Source organism: Coptis chinensis, unplaced genomic scaffold (assembly GCF_015680905.1).
Source record: "Coptis chinensis isolate HL-2020 unplaced genomic scaffold, ASM1568090v1 utg579_pilon_pilon, whole genome shotgun sequence".
NCBI classification, from domain to species: domain Eukaryota; kingdom Viridiplantae; phylum Streptophyta; class Magnoliopsida; order Ranunculales; family Ranunculaceae; genus Coptis; species Coptis chinensis.
Window position 1 is genome coordinate 202,943 of NW_028238168.1, and position 20,513 is coordinate 223,455.

Genomic DNA, 20,513 nt, shown 5'->3' on the forward strand with positions numbered 1-20,513 from the left:
CGTGTTGATGAAAACACCAAAAAAAAAAAAAAACAAAACGGACCAATGGGTCGGATAAGAACCAATACCCGATCCGGTCAAAACTAATAAAAACGGGTCTGGAACAGGTAGTTAGAGCATTTGCAATGCAGGTGATAATTTTCCCCCCCACATCACCACTATCATCACTTATTCACCCTTTTTTCACTAACCCGGTGAAAAACAAGGTGAAAAAATGCAAAGGTGATAAAAATATATCTCGGGCCGGGATGTTGGATTCGATCACGGGCGTAAAATTGAAAAAACACTCGGACCGAATGAAACATCCCGTCCGAAATTTTAAAAACCGAAAAAAGTCGAAAAATCATGCGAGGCGGAATCTAACATCCCGTCAAAAAAAAACCATTTTTTTTTAAAAAAAAACACGAGACGGAATCCAACATCCCGTCCGGTTAACAAGTCGATGAAAAACTTCGGTGGAAGGTTTCACCTTGTTTTGAACTCCGGGAAAACTATCACCGAAGTTTATCACCCCGCATTGCACAAAGACTTTTGGACCCAACTAGGTGATAGTTTTCACAAACCCCCTCTATCACTGCATTGCAAATGCTCTTAGCATATTGGATTGGCTCTGGGTCTTGAAAATCAGAACCAGACTCTTATTGGATTCGTTCTGGATTAAGTATGTACTGAACCATTATAGGCCTGATCCGATTGAAATTTGTAGTCTTATTCTTCCTAATTTTCCTCCACCATATATTTCTATTACTACAACATTGCAGTATTTAAAGTTCCAAAATAAGATATACAAAATATATATGTAATATAACGATGTGTTTTTTACATAATAAAAAGATGGCTTCTATCTAAAGAAAAATCCTCCCTTACAAATTTGGATTTCAAATCATTCATTATGCCTTTTGGATTTGTGTACTTTGATTTTGTGTTTAGCAAAAAAATATATTTACTATTTATATAACGAAAATTATGATCCAATTATAAAAAACTCGGTTCACCGGGTTGAAATTGAGCTTATTGGTTCGGAACGGATCGGATCCAGAATAAAAAAAAAAAAAAATCGGTTTGGTTCTTGTTCTCTAACTCAAATATTCGTTCGGGTCGAGTCCGGTTTTGGGTCTTTGTATTGTTGAAAAACGGATCGGATTTGGATTTGCATATATCTGGACCGATCCAGCCCATTGCTAGCCCTAAGCGGACCCAATATTGATGAAAACATCAATATATATATATATATATATATATATATATATATATATATATATATATATATATATATATATATATATATATATATATATATACGGCGGAATAACGATATTCAGTTAAAATGGACGTTGGGCTTAAATAAATTATACCAAACCAAAACAAATTACATATGGAAAATTAAATTATACAAAAAATAACATCACAAAAATATATAATAGAAAATGAAAAAACAAATAACGTCAAAGCAATAATGACAAATATTTTAAAATATATATAATACTAAATGAAACTAACGTCATCAAACAATTAAATAGGAACCGAAAACTGGATGCAAATGCATCAAACTAACCTCAAATAATATTTAACGGAAAATCGGAAATTAGATGCAAATACAAGCATTAAACTAATCTTAAAAAGTAATTAATATAAAATCGGAATATGGATACAACTGCATTAAACTAACCTCAAATAATAATTAACGGAAAATCAAAACTTTGATACAATTACATCAAACTAATATAAAAATAATTGTCGGAAAATCGGAAACTGGATGCAAATGTATTGAACTAACCCTCAAATATTAAATTAACGGAAAATCGAAAACTGGATGTAATTGCATTGAACTAACAAATAAGAAAAATCAATTATAAATTAGAAACATGATGCAAATGCATGAAACTAATCTTAATGAATAATTATTGGGAAATCAAAAACTGGTTGCAACTACAATGAACTAATCTCAAAAAATAAACTAGATGCAGATGCATTGAACTAACCTCAATAAATAATTAACGGAAAATCGGAAACTGGATGCAAATTTATTGAACTAACCTCAAACAATAATTAACGGAACTTGAAAATTTGATGCAAATTTATTTAACTAGCCTCAAATAATAATTAACGGGAAATTGGAAACTAAATGCAAATGCAACCTTATCAAATAATAAATGAGAAATTTAAAACTATATACACATGCATTAAACTAATCTCACAGAATAATTAAAAGGAAATCATAAACTGTATGCAAATGCATTAAACTGATATCAATGAACAATTAACAGAAAATTGGAAATTGGATAAAAATGTATTTAACTAACCACAAATAATAATTAACGATAAATTGGAAAATGGATGCAATTGCATTGAACAAACCTCAAAAAATAAATAACGGTAATCGAAAATTAGATGCAATTGTATTGAACTAACTTTGAAATATAAATAACGGAAAATCAAAAATGGATGCAAATGTATTGAACTAATCTCAAAACATAGTTGGGTTATATGTTGTGTGAACATCTCGATAAATATAATTTTGCATTTAAAACGGTGTTTATCTTATCTCTTTCCGTATGATTGAGAACTTATTGTTATTCAAGTAGCTTCAATATATGAACTTCGCCTTATAGACAATCTCACAAAACTTCAATCAAACTTCTATTATTAAACAACAAAATGAAGTTGAAGGGTTTTTATCAAAGGTGAATTTATTTGTTTTTAATGGAGAGTGAGATTTTCACGTTATAAAAAAATTTGGAGAAATATTGAGAATAGATAAATCTACTATAAAAATAAGGAAAAATGTGGGATCAGATGAAATATTTGAGCATTTTATTATAAGTTCAAGGTGTGTGTTAGAAACTTCAAGTTTGGAAAGGGAATGTTATTTAATTTGAAAAACACACTCTTCTTCTATCCATTTGATTATTAGACTGTTAAAGTATGAAAATTAATGGTCATTACTCATTTTACCCACTCAATCTTACGTTAACACTTTGACATGTTTATATTGACGAAAGACATAGAACGACATGATTTTATATGTTATTCATGTTAGAATTGAATAAGTATATTGTGCATGTATACAAACAATCACCTAGAAAAAAAGATAATACTTTGGGGAGTATTGTAAGTAAGTTAACATATTTTTTGGGAGAAATTTTATTTTGTATTCATCAATTCATCGTAGAACACGTTCATGTGACAAATATTTTCAAGTGGGAGTAGTGTATTATTTGATAATATGAAAACAATCAATCATTTTGGTGATTTGATAGATATTTTAATGATTTGTACAGGCCGAAAATATCGGTTGAAAAACTGATTTTTCACCGATATTTATCATTTTTCAGCCTACCGACTTCGAAACATTCGAAATATCGTCTCTAAAAAATTAATTTAATTCTAAACCGATATATATCGGTAAACCGATATAAAGATATATATCGGCTGACATATTCGATATATCGTTTGACTTAGTTGGGCAGTTTGACTTTTGACCGATTTTGTTGAATGTTAACCGATATATCCCGATATATATCGTTATATATCAACGATATTTACGATATATACTAATTTTTTGATTTGTTTTGAATATTATCACCAAAATGGGCAAAAACGATATATCGTTCCGATTTTTCAATTTTTCCAATATGTATTGGTTTTGGGAGGGTCCGAAATATCTTTAAACCCCGAAAATTTCGTCATTGGATTTGTACACATTAGTACGTAAGCCGAGCGGTGATGATTTACCCCTAAATCACCATAAATCTAATAAAACTATTATACAAGCTAGCCCGAGTTTAAGATAATTTTATTTGAAAATCACGGATTAATATCCTAAACCACAAAGTGAAGAGGCTATCTCAATTTGATCTCTTAGTTTCCAAGTACTTATGCACCATAATCGCTGCTCATTAACGTATTTCGGTTTATTTTCAATAAAAATATGTTCTGATTCGAAAATTTGTGTGAGACATTTTGTAAAGCATTTTCAGCACACAAAATATTTAATAGATCATGGGTGTATGCCCTGGTCCAAAATCTAGTATATATTAATATTAAAACTCCCATAAATAGTATTTTTCTAGCTCTCTTAAAATTTCACGTCGGCAACTCCTATTAAAATGATAATTCATTTTCTATTGAAAAGAAAAATTATAACACTTCTAATTAAAATGGAAATCATTCTCCTATTATAATGGGAATTCCTCCTCTATTGAAAAAGAAGTGTTTAACACTTCTAATTAAAGCGATAATTTTTCTCCTATTAAAAACGAGAATCACATTTCTAAATTAAAACAGGATTCCTCTTCTAAAAAAAATGGGTTTTTAAAACTTAATTAAAACAATCTATCTAACAAAATAGGGAAGTGTGGTCCCATCTAATGGCAGATAATTATTCTCACCAAAATATGACTTGGCAGATCAAAGTGTTTGGATGTTTGTGCAATTTTGTTAAATGCAATCAATACCATATGATCTATCAAAAATCACCAAAAGTCAACAATTGAGGTTGGACTTATAAAGTGTTGGGCCTCCAAATTTGACATGGTACTGCACAATTGGTTGGCCCAATTGATGATATTGGGCTTATAGATAATGGGCAATTGGACTGGCCATGCACCGAAAGCGCACGTACGCCCGTAGGTATGGGCATAACCTAATTTATCGATAAATCTACTATCTATATACTAAAGCAGAGACCTCTAGGTTAGATTTTTCTCTTTCCTAGGTGGCACTCTAATATCAAAGCTTTTGAGTCTGGTATGCCACGTGGCACTCTAATATCAAAGCTAATTGAAACACTTCCCACACTAATTGAAACACTACCTACATATAATTAACTAAGGAATACATCCAAGTCCGAATTTGCTAAAACATAGGTCTAAAAGATCTACTTTATAATCTACTATCTATATACTAAAGCAGAGACCTTTAAAGGAGGATTTTCTCTCTCCTATGTGGCACTCTAATATGAGAGTTAGCATTTTTTCTATCATGTGGCACTCTAATATGAAAGATAGTATTTTCTAATAGTCCCACGTACATGGAACCTCTTTGAAGAGTTTAAGTGTATTTATAATTCTTATATTTGGAGAGTTTGAGAGTATTTCCAACTCTTATATATTTGATCAAATAAAAAAAAATTGCTAAAAAATTGGTGATTCCTATTACGAATCAAACACTTTTAGTGTTCCAATTCTTATATATTAGATCAAATAAAAAATATTGCTAAAAATAGGTGATTTGTATAAACTAATTCCCTATTACAAATCATCTGATTTTTAGTGTCATGATAAAGTAATCTGAACTTATTTTGAATATATCCTTAAAATGGCCTCAAAATATAGTTAAAAACAATTATACAAAAAATAACATCACAAAATATATAATAGAAAATGAAAAAAAAACGGTAAAAGTAATAATGACAAATATTTTAAAATATGTATATCTTGAATGAAACTAACGTCAAAAAACAATTAATGGAAAACCGAAAACTGGATGCAAATGTATCGAATTAACCTCAAATAATATTTAACGGAAAATCGGAAACTGGATGCAAATGCAAGTATTATACTAATCTTAAAAAGTAATTAATAGAAAATCGAAATATAGATACAACTGCATTAAACTAACCTCAAATAATAATTAACGGAAAATCAAAATGTGGATGCAAATACATCAAACTAGCATCAAAAAATAATTGTCGGAAAATCGGAAACTGGATGCAAATGCATTGAGCTAACCCTCAAAGATTAAATTAATGGGAAATCGAGAACTGGATGCTACTGCATTGAACTAACCTCAAAGAAAAATTATTTATAAATTGGAAACATAATGCAAATGCGTGGAACTAATGTTAAAAAATAATTAACGGGAAATCGGAAACCGGTTGCAACTGCACTGAACTAATCTAAAAAAATACACTGGATACAAAACCTCAAGAAATAATTAACAAGAAATCGGAAACTGGTTGCAAATTCATTGAACTAACCTCAAACAATAATTAACGGGAAATCGGAAACTATATGCAAATGCAACTTTATCAAATAATAAACGAAAATATAAAACTGGATGCAAATGCATTAAACTAATCTCACATAATAATTAACGGGAAATCAGAAACAGGATGCAAATGCATTGAACTAACCTCGAATAACAATTACCAAGAAATTGAAAATTGGATGCAAATGTATTGAACTACCGAAAAGAATAATTAATGAGAAATCATAAACTGGATGCAACTGCATTGAACTGATATCAAAAAATAAATAACGGAATTGGAAATTAGATGCAAACCGCATTGAACTAACCTCAAAATATAAAATAACGGAAAATCAGAAACCGGATGCAAATACATTGAACTAACCTCAAAACATAGTTGGGTTATATATTGTGGGAATGTCTCGATAAGTATAGTTTTACACTTAAAATGGTGTTTATCTTATCTATTTCCGTATGATTGGGAACTCCTTGCCATTCAAATTTCAAAGTAGTCCAATATATATGAACTTCGCCTTATTAGGCAATATCACAAAACTTCAATCAAATTTCTATTATTAAACAACAAAATGAAGTTGAAGAGTTTTATCAAAGGTGAGTTCATTTTTTTTTTAATGGAGAGTGAGGTTTTCACGTTATAAGAAATCTGGTTGAGTGATTAATATAATGTTAATATATATAATAGTTACAAGATATTTGCAAATATTTTTCAGAATAATTAATATAACAACACCCGTTCGTAGATAATCTTTGAAGATTCCACATAGTGAGTCATGCATAATTTAAAGAATAATTAGTGAGAAATTGGGAACTGGATAATCTTCGATGATCTCACATAGTAAATTAAGCATAATTTACTTTTTATGTCATGTTTGTAATGACACTCTGAGATGAATCGATAGAAAATGGTATTACATACCATATTGGATAATTATAATGAAATCAGAAATTGGATTCAAATACATAACTGAGCTCAAAGAGTGATTAACGGGAAATCGGAAACTTTATACAAATTGCATTAAACTAACGACAAAGAATAATTAACGGAAAATTAGGAATTGGATGCAAATCATTGAAAAATATTTAACGGAAAATCGGAAACGGTATGCAAATACATCAAACAAATCTCAAATAATAATTAATGGGAAACCGGAAACTGGATGCAAATGCATTAAACTTTACTCAAAAAATAATTAACATAAAATCAAAGACCGAATGCAACTGCATTGAACTAATCTCATAGAATAATTGGTGGGAAATCAAAAATTAAATGCAAATGCATTGAAAAACCTCAAAGAATAGTTAGCGGGAAATCAGAAACCGGATAGAATTGTATCGAACTAACCTCGAAGTATAAATAATCAGAAACTAAATGCAGATGTATTGAACTAACTTTAAAGAGTTATTAATGGAAAATCGAAAACTGGATCCAAATGCAATGAACTAATCTCAAAGACTCATTAACGAAACATTGAAAAATGGATGAAATTGCACTGAACTAACCTAAATTAATAATTAACGGGAAAATATAAATTTGATGTAACTGCATTGAACTAACCTAAAAAATAATTAATTTAAATCAAAAACTTGATGCAAATGCATTGAACTAACCTCGAGAGAACAATTAACATAAAATCGGAAGTTGGATGCAACCTGCATTGAACTAACCTCAAAGAATAATTAATGGAAAACCAAAACCGATGCAACTTATTTTAAACTAAAATCGAGATTAAGTAGTGGGAAATCGAAATTGGATGCAAATGCATTGAAATAACTTAAAAAATAGTTAACTAGAAATCGGAAGTCGGATGTAACTACATCGCATTGACCTCGATCAAAGCATAAATGTCCACTTTTTTAGCCTTCTCACATGAGTAATTACGAATAATTAGGAACCAAAAACGAAAGTGAGTTTATAAAAACAGACTCTTACATGTATACAAATTGTATAGAAATTGTAAACTATCGAACTAACCAACAATTAATGGAAAATCGAAACCGGATCACGGATGTATTGAACTAACCTCAAAAAGTAATTAATTGGTGATTGGAATATGAATGCAAATGCTATGAACTAATCTCAAAGACTAATTAACTAAACATCAAAACTGGATGCAATCAGATCTTGAATTAACCTTAATGAATAACTAACGGAAATCATAAAGTGGATGCAATTGCACCTTTGAATTAACTTCAAATAATAATTAATGGGAAATTAGAAACTTGATGCAACCGCATTGAACTAATCTCAAAGAATAATTAATGAGAAATTGGAAACTAGATGCAACGTATTACATTAAACTAACCTCAAATAATAATTAATGGAAAATCGAAACTTGATGCAAATGCATTGAACTAATAACCCTAAAACATATTTGTATTATATGTAAGGGGAATAAATGTCTCAACAAATATAGTTTTTGCATTTTAAGTAGTGTTTATTATAATTCTTTTATTGTGATTGGGAATGTCTTGCTATTCAAGTAAAACTTCAATATTATCTTCGCCACATTAGGTATTCTCACAAAACTTCAATCAAACTTCTATTATTAAACCTAACAATAAAAAGAAGTCGATGAGTTTTATCAAGTTTTAGTGCTTCTTTTTATAGAGAGTGGTGCAAGAAATTTAAATGAGTAATTAATATAATTTTCATATCTCATAGCTATGCATAGTTACTAATATTTTTAGAATAATTTAATATAACGGCACCCGCTCAGTAGGACACGCTTCATGTGATAATCTTTTAAGTGAGAGTAGTGTATTCTTTGAGGATATGGAAACAATCAATCTGTTTCATGATTTGTACACATTAGTAAGCCCGAACGGTGATGATTTACCGCTAAATCACTATAAATCTAATAAAACTATTATACAAGCTAGATCGAGTTTAAGATAATTTGAAAATTATGGATTAATATTATAAACCACAAAGTGAAGAGGGTATCTCAATTTGATCCCTTAGTTTCCAAGTACTTATGCACCATAATTGTTGCTCATTAACATATTTCGATTTATTTTCAATAAAAATATATTCTTATTCAAAAATTTGCCGCTAAATCACCATAAATCTAAGAAAACTATTATACAAGTTAGATCGAGTTTAAGATAATTCTATTTGAAAATTATGGATTAATATCCTAAACCACAAAGTGAATAGGCTATCTCAATTTGATCTCTTAGTTTCCAAGTACTTATGCACCATAATCACTTTCATTAACATATTTCGTTTATTTTCAATAAAAATATATTCGATTCAAAAATTTTTGCGCTAAATCACCATAAATCTAAGAAAACTATTATATAAGCTAGATCGAGTTTAAGATAATTCTATTTGAAAATTACGGATTAATATCCTAAACCACAAAGTGAAGATGCTATCTCAATTTGATCCCTTAGTTTCCAAGTTCTTATATACCATAATCATTGGTCATTAACCTATTTCGATTTATTTTCAATAAAAATATATTCTGATTCGATAATCTGTGTGAGACATTTCGTAAAGCCTTTTTAGCACACAAAATATTTAATAGATCCCGGGCATACAAAAATCTAGTTAAAACATGTTTTTAAGACTTGACTAAAACTATTTATTAGGAAATTAAAACGGGTTAGCGACAAAAACATGAATCACAATTGTCATGATTCTAATTCCAAAAAGGAAAATTTTCCAAACAGATTCTAAGCAAGTTTGTAGTTCGTTCTTTGTTAATTTAAGAGTTTTGAAACTATAAATAGTATAGATATTGAATTCCATTATCAAATTATGCAAAATCTAACATCTAGACTCAAAACCTAATTATCTCCCCCAACTTCTAATTTGAGGAAGTTGGAAAGATAAAACTCACCTTGCGAATATTTGGATTTTCATAGAAATAGTAAAATAGGCAGGTACTGATTTGAAAGGGAATTTGTCGGCATTCCGAACACAATCTCTCTCTCTTCAATAACAATTAAGAAACAACGACGAATTAATTATCTCTCGCATCGCATCTATATCTCCTCCGCCAATGGACGTGCGACGGCGAAGTAGCAGACCGCCACGTCCAAACAGCGGTGTTCAGCAGGAGAGAAAAGTAGTTCCAGCAGCACAACAACAATTAGCATCAGACGCGCTACCTCTCCCGCTGTACCTCACCAACTTTGTATTCTTCGTCGTCTTCTTTTCGGTGGCCTACTTTCTCCTCCACCGCTGGCGTGAGAAGATCCGTACTTCAATTCCTCTCCACGTCCTCACTTTCTCTGAAATCACCGCCATTCTTTCTCTCATCGCTTCCTTCATCTATCTCCTCGGCTTCTTCGGCATTGATTTCGTCCAGTCCTTAATCCCTCTTCGCCCCATCGAAGAAGAAGAAGAAGAAGAAGACACAGATTCATCACCCGTCTTCGCCCATCTCTGATTCCTCCTCCAAAAACATTCGACGAGGACGACGATGACGAGGGAATTATTGATTCAGTGGTTTCAGGCACTACCCCGTCTTACTCGCTTGAATCAAAGCTCGGGGACTGCAAGCGAGCGGCATCCATTCGCCGAGAAGCTCTGCAGAGAGTCGTGACTGGGAAATCTCTTACTGGATTGCCATTAGATGGGTTCGATTACGAATCCATTTTGGGGCAGTGCTGTGAAATGCCTGTTGGTTATGTTCAAATTCCAGTAGGGATTGCTGGGCCTTTGTTGCTCGATGGAACAGAGTATTCTGTCCCAATGGCTACCACAGAAGGCTGTTTGGTGGCCAGCACGAACAGGGGGTGTAAAGCGATTCATGTGTCTGGTGGAGCAACGAGCGTGTTGTTGAGAGATGCAATGACTAGAGCTCCAGTTGTTAGGTTTGGATCCGCAAAGAGAGCTGCTGACCTCAAATTCTATATGGAAGATCCTGACAATTTCGACACCTTGTCTGTTGTTTTTAACAGGTTAGGTTTGCTTCATTATTCCACATTCCCATTGATTTCTATTTTCTCATGGAATTGACTTGAATATCATTTACCTTTTTTGGAAGTTTGATATGAACCATCTCTTGCTAAATTTCTTTGTATTTACTATGGGGGTTGGCTGTGTTCTGCTGGTTGCAGATCCAGCAGATTTGGGAGGTTCCAGGGTATTAAGTGTGCTATTGCTGGTAAAAACCTTTATCTGAGGTTCAGCTGCAGCACTGGAGATGCAATGGGAATGAACATGGTCTCTAAAGGTGTTCAAAATGTACTGGACTATCTTCAGAATGATTTCCCTGACATGGAAGTCGTCAGCATCTCCGGTTAGATGCCCCACACTTTTTAATTTGGTTGCTGTTCTTGATAAACAAATTAGATGTTGGTGGATGCATTTTTTGATTTGATATTTGGTTTTAAATTGGCAGGGAATTTCTGTTCAGACAAGAAACCAGCGGCTGTGAACTGGATTGAAGGTCGAGGCAAGTCTGTTGTTTGCGAAGCTATTATCAAAGAAGATGTGGTGAAGAAGGTCCTGAAGACAACAATTCCAGCTTTAGTAGAGCTTAACATGCTTAAGAACCTCACTGGGTCGGCTATTGCCGGTGCACTTGGGGGCTTTAATGCTCATGCCAGTAATATTGTTTCTGCCGTATTCATAGCAACTGGCCAGGATCCTGCACAGAACATAGAGAGTTCCCACTGCATCACCATGATGGAAGCTGTCAATGATGGAAAGGATCTTCACGTTTCTGTGACCATGCCTTCGATTGAGGTAAATGGTCACCCCTCGTTATTGATGATTCCTTATTTTAATCTTATCCATCAGAGGAAAACAATACACCTGATTGGGTTATGTGCTTGGTGTCGACTTTTATAAACAATAATTTCGTGTTTTGATTTAACTATAATTTTTATTGCTTATAGTGCTCACTATGTCTGTTTGCTGTAGTTATAGTCTGTTTAGGTTAGAGCAGTTGCCTGTCAACGATGTTAGGCTGTTAGTAACATCTCTTGTGAATTGTGACATTGAATGCTTACTGACTAATATCAAAAATGTTACAGGAATGATGATTTTAGTTTAGATAATAATTGAATGAATAGTTAAAAAATAAAATAAAAATCTATGATTTCTGATGCAGGTGGGTACAGTGGGAGGTGGAACCCAACTTGCATCTCAGTCGGCTTGTCTAAATCTACTTGGTGTGAAGGGTGCGAACCAAGAGTCCCCGGGATCTAATTCAAGGCTTTTGGCTACTATAGTGGCTGGTGCTGTTCTTGCTGGGGAGCTTTCCCTAATGTCTGCTCTTGCAGCAGGACAGCTTGTTAAGAGCCACATGAAATACAACAGATCGAGCAAAGATGTAACCAAAGCTATCTAAGTGGAGAAATGATCCCACCTTGTCAGGCCTCCCCACTTTCTCCTCTCCCTATTGAATAGAAAAAAAAAGGGGACGAGGCTGAAGGAGAAAGAGTACATTACGGGAGACAAGAACTTTGGTTGAAGGAAGTGCGTACCAAGCGAAAAAGAAAAGGTGGTCCTGTCTGTTTGTATTCTTAGCATGTGAGTTTGCTCACTCTCAGTCTCTTTCTCTCTTAAGATTCTTTTGGGCACGAAACATGCAATCACGTTAAGTTAAGAGTGGAAGGGGCGAACGAAACAATAAAGTAAGGGAAGTACGTACTTGCACTTGTTTGTACCATTGATTTGTTAGTATGTGAATTCTAATTATGAGCATTATTACTTACTAGCTCCTCAAGTTAGTTCTGGTCTCTCTCTCTTTTTTTGTATTGTTGATTGGAACTGTAAACCGCCATGTTCATTTCCTCTGCTTCTACTGTTACTTATTACTTATCAGTAGATACTGTCAGAATTGTGATTGTAAATTTTGTTGGTTTTCGAAGGGTGTTTGTAAGAGAAACTTGTGTTGTGATTTTTAACACCTGGCTGCATTGGTGTTTGTGTGGTTAACTTTCATGTTGTTCACAAGGTAGACCGTAGACCTGATGAAACTGCATTGGGTCTCAATGAGTGTGACCTGTTGGACTTGTGTTCAAGTTATTGCACATCTTTAGAACCGTCACAGGTGCAAGGCTCCAAGTATTGAGACCTGATGCTACTTCATGAACTCTGTGAATTGCCATTCTTTTTAAGTTTAAGGACGGGGTTGGGCCACATTTGAAATGCATTACCAATAGTTCGATCTACTTGCTGTGTTGTTTACTCAAACCATCCTTAGTCATACTTCATGATTGCTAAGCAAAAGATTAAAGATTATGTTTTTTCATCTTTTGATCAGTAGAACTGCAGAATGGTCTGGTCTATACGATACTATGATGTGAGCATTCCATAAAATGTGGTCAGTGTTCCACTTTAGACTCCCACAAAACCTACTCAAAGTTGAAATCTGCCATGAGACAATGTATATAGTCTAAAAACACTGGTTTTCTATATCACACTATCACCAATAAAACAAGGAAACGGGATTAGAGAAAGGGTGAGATACCCAGCAGCTACTGGTTCAGGAAAGAAGTGCAGTTGGAGAGGAAGGCCGGCCTCTAATACAGAACACTCCCCTCACAGCAGTCACTCACTGAGAATAAGGCTCTTGCAAATTGCAAAAGATCTGAAAATGTCTTTGTTTCTTAGTCCCACATCGGCTACGAACAGGGCCTTTTGTACGTTGTTAAAGCTTTTGCTTGCGGATCTCTAGTAACTCTGGAAGGGGTATGGGGCGGGATTAAGTGCGCATTCCTTGAACCCTAAACCTCCCTGTGTTTACCAGGTGGATTACTTGTTTGGGTGGGGGAGATTGCCGGCTATCTCTTCCACCTGTGGAATCTTTAGCCGATGACTCTGCACACTTGAAACTCCCACGTTGATGTCCCTCGAGAAGGTTCGTAGGTGGGCTGCCGACACCAAGGAGGTGTTTCGCGGTTTCCGATATTCCTCGCCTTCTTGGGTACCCCTTTTGGTATCTGATAAATTTGAACGTTGTCCAGTCGATCACTAGCTTAATTGAAAACGAGCTTATTAGTGTCTACTTTCCTGCTTTACCACTTTTGCTTTCTCAATTTGTATTTGAATACAACCTAACTTAGTGTGTTCCTGAATACTGATGACTGATGAAAGTCTCAATGATTGAACCCTAAAGCCTCAAAAGCACTAATCATGGAGTTTACATGTAATTGTGGCAAGCATGTGCGGCGATGATGTGTACAATTGAGCGAGGCTATGATAAGGAATTAAGGAGTTGGGGACCAAAGTTTCTGGTTCTTGAAATTTCCGTAATCACATTAGTATCCAAAACATCAGTTATATTGAAATTTTGTAAAACTTCAATTTATTGTTTAAGACCATTTTTCTACATTGGCTATTAACTTCAATTCAATTCGAAAGTGAAATTAGTATAATTATAACTTAACTTTGTCGCTTTCTCTGTTTCTTTTTATGTGTTTATTTCGAAACTAAAAATGAATAAATAACGAAGAGTAGAGCAGGAGTATATAATTATATATAGGGTTAGAGACTCTGCAATCATTTGCTCTGATTGTGATCCACAAGTTAATCTAATAATCTCATTAAAAAAACGATGTAGGTGAGGATTATAGTCAACCAAAATTTGAGGGGGGTTTTGGAATATAATAGCTAGGGATTCTTCCCCACTGAACGAATGCAGAGAATCAAAGTAGACGACAAAATGGGTGGGTGAGGAGTGTCGCCCACATGGACTGGTGGTCCTCATCGTTGATGCAGCAGTGCGCCTCAACTGTTCACTTGTATATTTTTCCCTTTACTCAAAAGTTGTTTGCAACTTGCGCTTATGCTTTAAACCAATATTTATTAAGATAATTGGGATGCCTATGGGGCTTTATCAAGCCTAATGTGCAGCACTTAATTATTTTAACAGGTGGTCCCTTGGATTCTTTAACTTTTGAATTGTACAAAATAATGGGTTATGGTATATTGGTACGAGGACGTCTAGGGTGCATCACGATGTACGTGTGCGTAGGACATCTAGCCGTTCATAGTATTTCTGCCTTGCAATACACACGAACCCCCTGCTTATATGAGTGGCCCAGAGACCTGCGTATGGATACACTCTGCGCACACTAGATTTTCGCTATTGGTATTAGTGATTTCTTCATATCTATCCTTTGTAATTTTAATGTTTTTTAAACTTCCATGCCACAAGCTGCAGGTTACTGTACTGTATACTTTTGGAAGTGTTCAAAACCAAAGCACGGACAAATATATCAATATATCGGAAAATTAAGAAACCAGATATTTAAAGAAACATGCATGGGTACTATTTGCGAGGGTAAAAGTACTGTCATTTTATTTTGATTTGTGCTCACACTCATGGAACATGATGGAAGTGTTAATTCATATATATATTTTTGTTATACAGGCCAAATGCAGGCAAGGAAAATATCTTACTAATTAGGTCAATTGATGTATGCAAGAAGTGGATGGAATGAATTGAAGTAAAAACATGGGCAGTACTCCACTGAAACAAGCACATCCCCCCTGCATGGGAACGGATGATTGAATGCTGGTTTGGCTGTAAGACAGTTGGTCGGGGTGGTGGATATCAGCATAGTCGTCTCGTCTGTGTGTCTTTGTGTTTAATCGTGTGGGGAAAGGGAGTACTTCAACGTTGTCTGAACTCTGAATTTAGAGAGTGAACTCTCGCTAGCCTACGTGCATTTTTCCAGTAAAGATAAGGTTGACCAAATTCCAAAGTCCCGACAACTTCCACGTGTCTGACAGCTCGATATCTCCGACTGGCTGACCGCTCGTGATCACACGTGCATGCCCTTTATTCCATGATAGAAGAAGAAACTTAACCTTAACAATGACACACATGACACATCAGTCCCTGCACTCTTCCTGCTGCCACTCCTCCCAGGACAACTTAGCAAGCCGGACAGTTACAGACGTACAGTAAGTCTTTTTTTTTTTTTTTTTGGAAACGGAAGTAGTTGTAATCTAAGATTACCAATCGAACACAAAAACAAATAAATATTGTTGGTGAAGACACGATTTTGTTAAGTCGAAAATGCCCTACCAATTTTCTAAGTGCAAAATGCAAATAGTCTATGTAAAATAAAAAAAAATTAAATATTGTGTTTAACTATTTTATTTTTTGGAAATAAGTTGGCTCAAAATCACTGAGCAAAACTATGCTACGTCACACGATTTGATTTAATATTGTACATATCGCAAATTAAAATAAAATATATAAATAGCGCTAGCTAGTTTAATTAGTTGATAAAAATTTTGGGTGATGATACCCAAGGAGTTACCAATCTCATTAAAAAACACATGCCGGTATGACAGAATATGCGTACAGAGATGGATGGACAAGGTTATGGATAGAGTTGGACTCTGTGGCTGCTGTGTAGGCTTTTCAAGTGGATCACGTCCATTGGAAGGTGAGAGCATTGCGGAACAGTTAAAAACCAAATGCAGGGCGATCACTTCCAATTGGAGAGAGGCAAACTTCATTCGGGGCGATGCTTGTGCAAGGCAGAGAAATTTTTAGAGCAATGGAGTTAAGAGCATTCCCAATGCATGCAAGCAACAACTTGTTACCTCCACATAATATTAGTTTCCCTCATAGCTATTTTGTTGGCAAAAAGTTACCATGGGTTGCGTGTAAATGTGACTATAAACTTTGGACCGAATGTTTCATTTTGTCTAAATGTAATAAACAAAAAAATATAAAAAAAATGCGTCGTTGGACAGAATGAAACATCCCGTCTGGATTTTTTTTTTTTTTTTTTTTGAAAAGACAGAATAAAATAAATGTTCCGTCCAAAATTCACACTCAGTAACAATCTTGGTAGCAATTGTTACTCTCATTGTTACCTAGTGAAGAGCTACCTCTATAGTCACTCTTGCATTGGACAATTGCTTTTGGCTCATAAGGCCGGGTGACAAGTTGTTATTTTCCCTCAAAGTCACCTGACCTTATGAGCAACCTATTATAGATTTATTCCATGATGTTTTTGGACTGGTGTATGCTCTTTGCACTCCTTGCATCTATATGTAAATTTCATTTTTCCTTGTAACTCTATTATTTTGGCAATACAATTACCTTTAAGCAAAAAAAGAAAGAAAAAAAGACAGAACATGCATACCTTAAAAAAAAAAGGTTGCCAACAAATTTTTTTTTTTTTAAAAAAAAGTAGAATATGTTAAATTAGACTTTGCAAATTTTAAAAGTTGCCCACTATTTTGCCTATACATTATTTAAAATTAGTTTTTGAAAAGTAGTGTTTCCACGCATTTTGTAGAGAAAAATCAGAAAACTACACAGAAAATTTGTGTAAAAACCTACATGTAAAATTTTGTTTTTGTTTTGTTCAAAGGCTACACGAAAAATTATACATGTTCACATGCAAAAACTATATTATAGACAAACTATGCCTTTTTTAAAAAGCTCAATTTGATAAACTTATTGATTTACGAACTTCTATTATTATGTTACTATATATATATATATATATATATATATATATATATATATATATATATATATATATATATATACACACACACACACACGAAGCAGGTTCCATTTATATATATATATATATACACACACGCACGAGCAGGTTCCATTTACCATATTTTTTATACCATATAGTTTATACAACACCCCCCTACAAGATGAGTTAAAATACTAATAATTTGTGGATATTATTTACTAACCATTGATAGCATCTCCACAAAAATTCGTCTCATTTAAAAATTTCTAACATATTTAAAAATCGTTCTCAATTTTGATTTTTTTATAAATTACTCAGACTTTATATAACTCCAAAAGACACTTCAGTCACTTCAGTCAATACCTAGAATTTGATTATATATTTAAACCTATGACAACTTCACAAACCCACATATACTATCATTTTCTGAAATTTCTTCCCACATGTAAGTGCCCTTATCTTTGCCCTCTCTCTCACTCTAGACTATTTCTTTTCTTTCAGGGCACAACAGATTGAGTGTCTTTGTTTATATGTTTTGTGGGTTCTCTCTGATTAGACTTACTGATATTTTAATGGGTATCTCTTTTTTGAGTTCTTCTTCATAACATATTTGTCTGTTTTATTTCAGTCAAAAGATCTGAATATGCCAAGAAGAGAGGGTTCATGATCTGAGAACTGGAGCTGATCCATGCATGTACTTTGAGTTTTAGGGTATGTTTTGGACTTTCTGAATTATTTGAGTGATTAAGTCAGTGAAAGAACACCTAGAGTAGATTGGAATTCAAGAGCTCAAGCATTTGGTTCTAAATTTTTAACTTTTATATGAAACGATTACTCTGAGTTTTTTATATTTTTGAAGTAAGAGATCAAGTTTCAACGCAGTTAACTGAAGAAAATCAAAAGTGATGGTTCAAAATCAAAGTATATGTTAGTGCTTCAGGTTGAGCTGATCAAAGCGCAGGAGAAAAGAAAAGGATTAAAGCTGGCAAGTAAGTGGTGGGAAAGAATAGATGTGGCGATGGCGGGTTTGGAACCCAGCCCGAATTCTCGTTATGTCCACCAGCTACTTAGGCCAGAACTAGACTTGCAAAGATCATCAGCACCACACCATCACATTACCCAAACTTCAGAATCCAAAGACTCCCCAGAAAAAGATCAGAAACCCAACATTGATGCGGCCACAACAAGCTCCGGTGGAGGTAACACAGCCTCACGACGACCTCGGGGTAGACCTCCTGGATCAAAGAACAAACCAAAACCCCCAATAATTGTTACTCGGGACAGTCCAAATGCACTGAGATCTCATGTTCTGGAGGTATCCTCAGGTGCTGATATAATGGACTGTGTGTCAAACTACGCAAGGCGAAGAGGCCGGGGAGTTTGTGTACTCAGTGGTGGCGGCACAGTTGTAAATGTTACACTGCGTCAGCCAGCCACTCCAACTGGAGGTGTGGTCACACTTCACGGGCGGTTCGAGATACTATCACTGTCGGGTACACTGCTCCCACCACCAGCACCACCTGGCGCAGGAGGACTTGCAATATTTTTATCAGGAGGTCAAGGGCAGGTTGTTGGTGGAAGTGTCGTTGGACCGTTGATGGCATCAGGTCCAGTGGTGTTGATGGCCGCTTCATTTGCAAATGCAGTGTTTGAAAGGCTACCATTAGATGATGAGGAGTCTCCTGTCCACATCCAGCCTACAGCCTCACAGTCCTCGGGGGTTACAGGTAGTGGCGGAGGTGTTGGTGCGCAACTCGCTGATGGTGGCAGTGGAAATGGTGCAAGTGGTAGTGGTGTATCTTTTTATAATCTTGGAATGAATATGGGGAATTATCAGTTACCTGGGGATGCTTTTGGTTGGGGTGGCAATGCTACTAGGCCACCATTTTGATAGAGGATGAAGTAGTTGTTGGATAGGTTCAACAGATGTGGTGTTGCTGCTAGGCCACCATTTTGATAGAAGTAACTGTGTCAAAGCTTCAACATATACTGAAAAATTGGCTCTTCAACAAGATCAAAGAAGAAGCGACTTCACTAGGTAAGTAATTGAAGTTGATGTACAAATTGTTTTATTTTGCAGAACGTTTCTCCCTTGTATTTCTTGATTCTGTCGCCTTTGCGATCGGTTTTTCCAAATGTAGTGTGAAACAAGTGTGGATGCACATATCTCGGGCCTTGTTTTTTTCCAATTCGTTCTTATGTAATTTTCAGTTCCCATTGATGAATTGAAGTATGTATCTGCTTTGCAGGTTCTGAAATTGCATCGTCAATCAAAAAATTATAAATAAGTATAAATTATCATCATTAAATTGGATATATCCATAGTTATTTTTCCCTATTAATTAATAGGTGTATATATGTATATAGTTTTATGTGTATTTTATTGGTATTGAATTCAGCTCTTTATTTATGGAGTTGAAATTTTGTATAGTACTAGTTTAAGTATTTTTGAAGAACCTAGTACTGATTAAAAAACAGAAAAAACCTTGATTTTAGATTCACTCCGAATTGAACGACAACCACATACTTCATTGTTTGTCTTGAGTGTGGGCACCCAAGAGGACAAATATTACAGTGAACAACTTTCAAGTATTTCCTGCACACAGAAACCCTAGTCCTGATAGAGAGGAAGCAAAGAGCAAGGAGTTCCAGTCAACATTTCTCTCTCTCATTGTCTCTGCAATACTGTCAGCTTCCAATTAGCTGACCAGACGTTACAACAGTTGAGAAAGAAAGTTCTTTTGTCCGCAGTTACATACTTGAAGATGGATGAATAACTGTTGTGAGATAATAAAACCAGCCTGAAAGATTTCCCCATCTGTTTCACTTCTTTTTCTTGAAAGGAGGGAAAAAAATTCTTTACATGAGTCCATGCGAACTTCTAGCCAGTTGGATGGTCTAAAAAAGAGTTCCAGTTTCCAAAAACTACACCACATGGAGAAAATTTTGAATTGGTATGTAACTTTGAAAATATAAATTGATTGGGGTTTTCTTCTTTGGAACTGTAAGTTTCTGTTCTTTGTGGGTTTCTTTGAAGTGGGATACACTTAATGTCTAAAATCCTCAAAGATAAAAAAAAAAAAAAAAAACTCGATTAT

General features: G+C 34.4%; 2 protein-coding genes across 5 annotated transcripts; both read left to right on the plus strand.

The window, feature by feature from the left end:
* The first annotated feature begins 9,671 nt into the window (after nt 1-9,671).
* LOC147473022 (3-hydroxy-3-methylglutaryl-coenzyme A reductase 3) lies at nt 9,672-12,858 on the plus strand. Its single transcript, XM_086587908.1, has 4 exons — nt 9,672-10,902; nt 11,062-11,243; nt 11,346-11,692; nt 12,060-12,858. The coding sequence occupies exons 1-4, from the start codon at nt 10,616-10,618 to the stop codon at nt 12,297-12,299; spliced, it is 1,056 nt and encodes a 351-aa protein (XP_086444034.1). The 5' UTR covers nt 9,672-10,615; the 3' UTR covers nt 12,300-12,858.
* Nucleotides 12,859-17,781: 4,923 nt separating this feature from the next.
* LOC147473023 (AT-hook motif nuclear-localized protein 27-like) lies at nt 17,782-19,673 on the plus strand. 4 transcript variants are annotated; one of them, XM_086587939.1, is made up of 3 exons: nt 17,782-17,860; nt 18,044-18,126; nt 18,298-19,673. In XM_086587939.1, the coding sequence occupies exon 3, from the start codon at nt 18,341-18,343 to the stop codon at nt 19,304-19,306; it is 966 nt and encodes a 321-aa protein (XP_086444065.1). In that variant the 5' UTR covers nt 17,782-17,860; nt 18,044-18,126; nt 18,298-18,340; the 3' UTR covers nt 19,307-19,673. The 4 variants fall into 4 exon arrangements, with proteins under 4 accessions (XP_086444065.1, XP_086444069.1, XP_086444067.1 ...); XM_086587943.1 differs by having other exon boundaries at nt 18,356-19,673; XM_086587941.1 differs by having other exon boundaries at nt 18,044-19,673.
* The last annotated feature ends 840 nt before the right edge of the window (nt 19,674-20,513 follow it).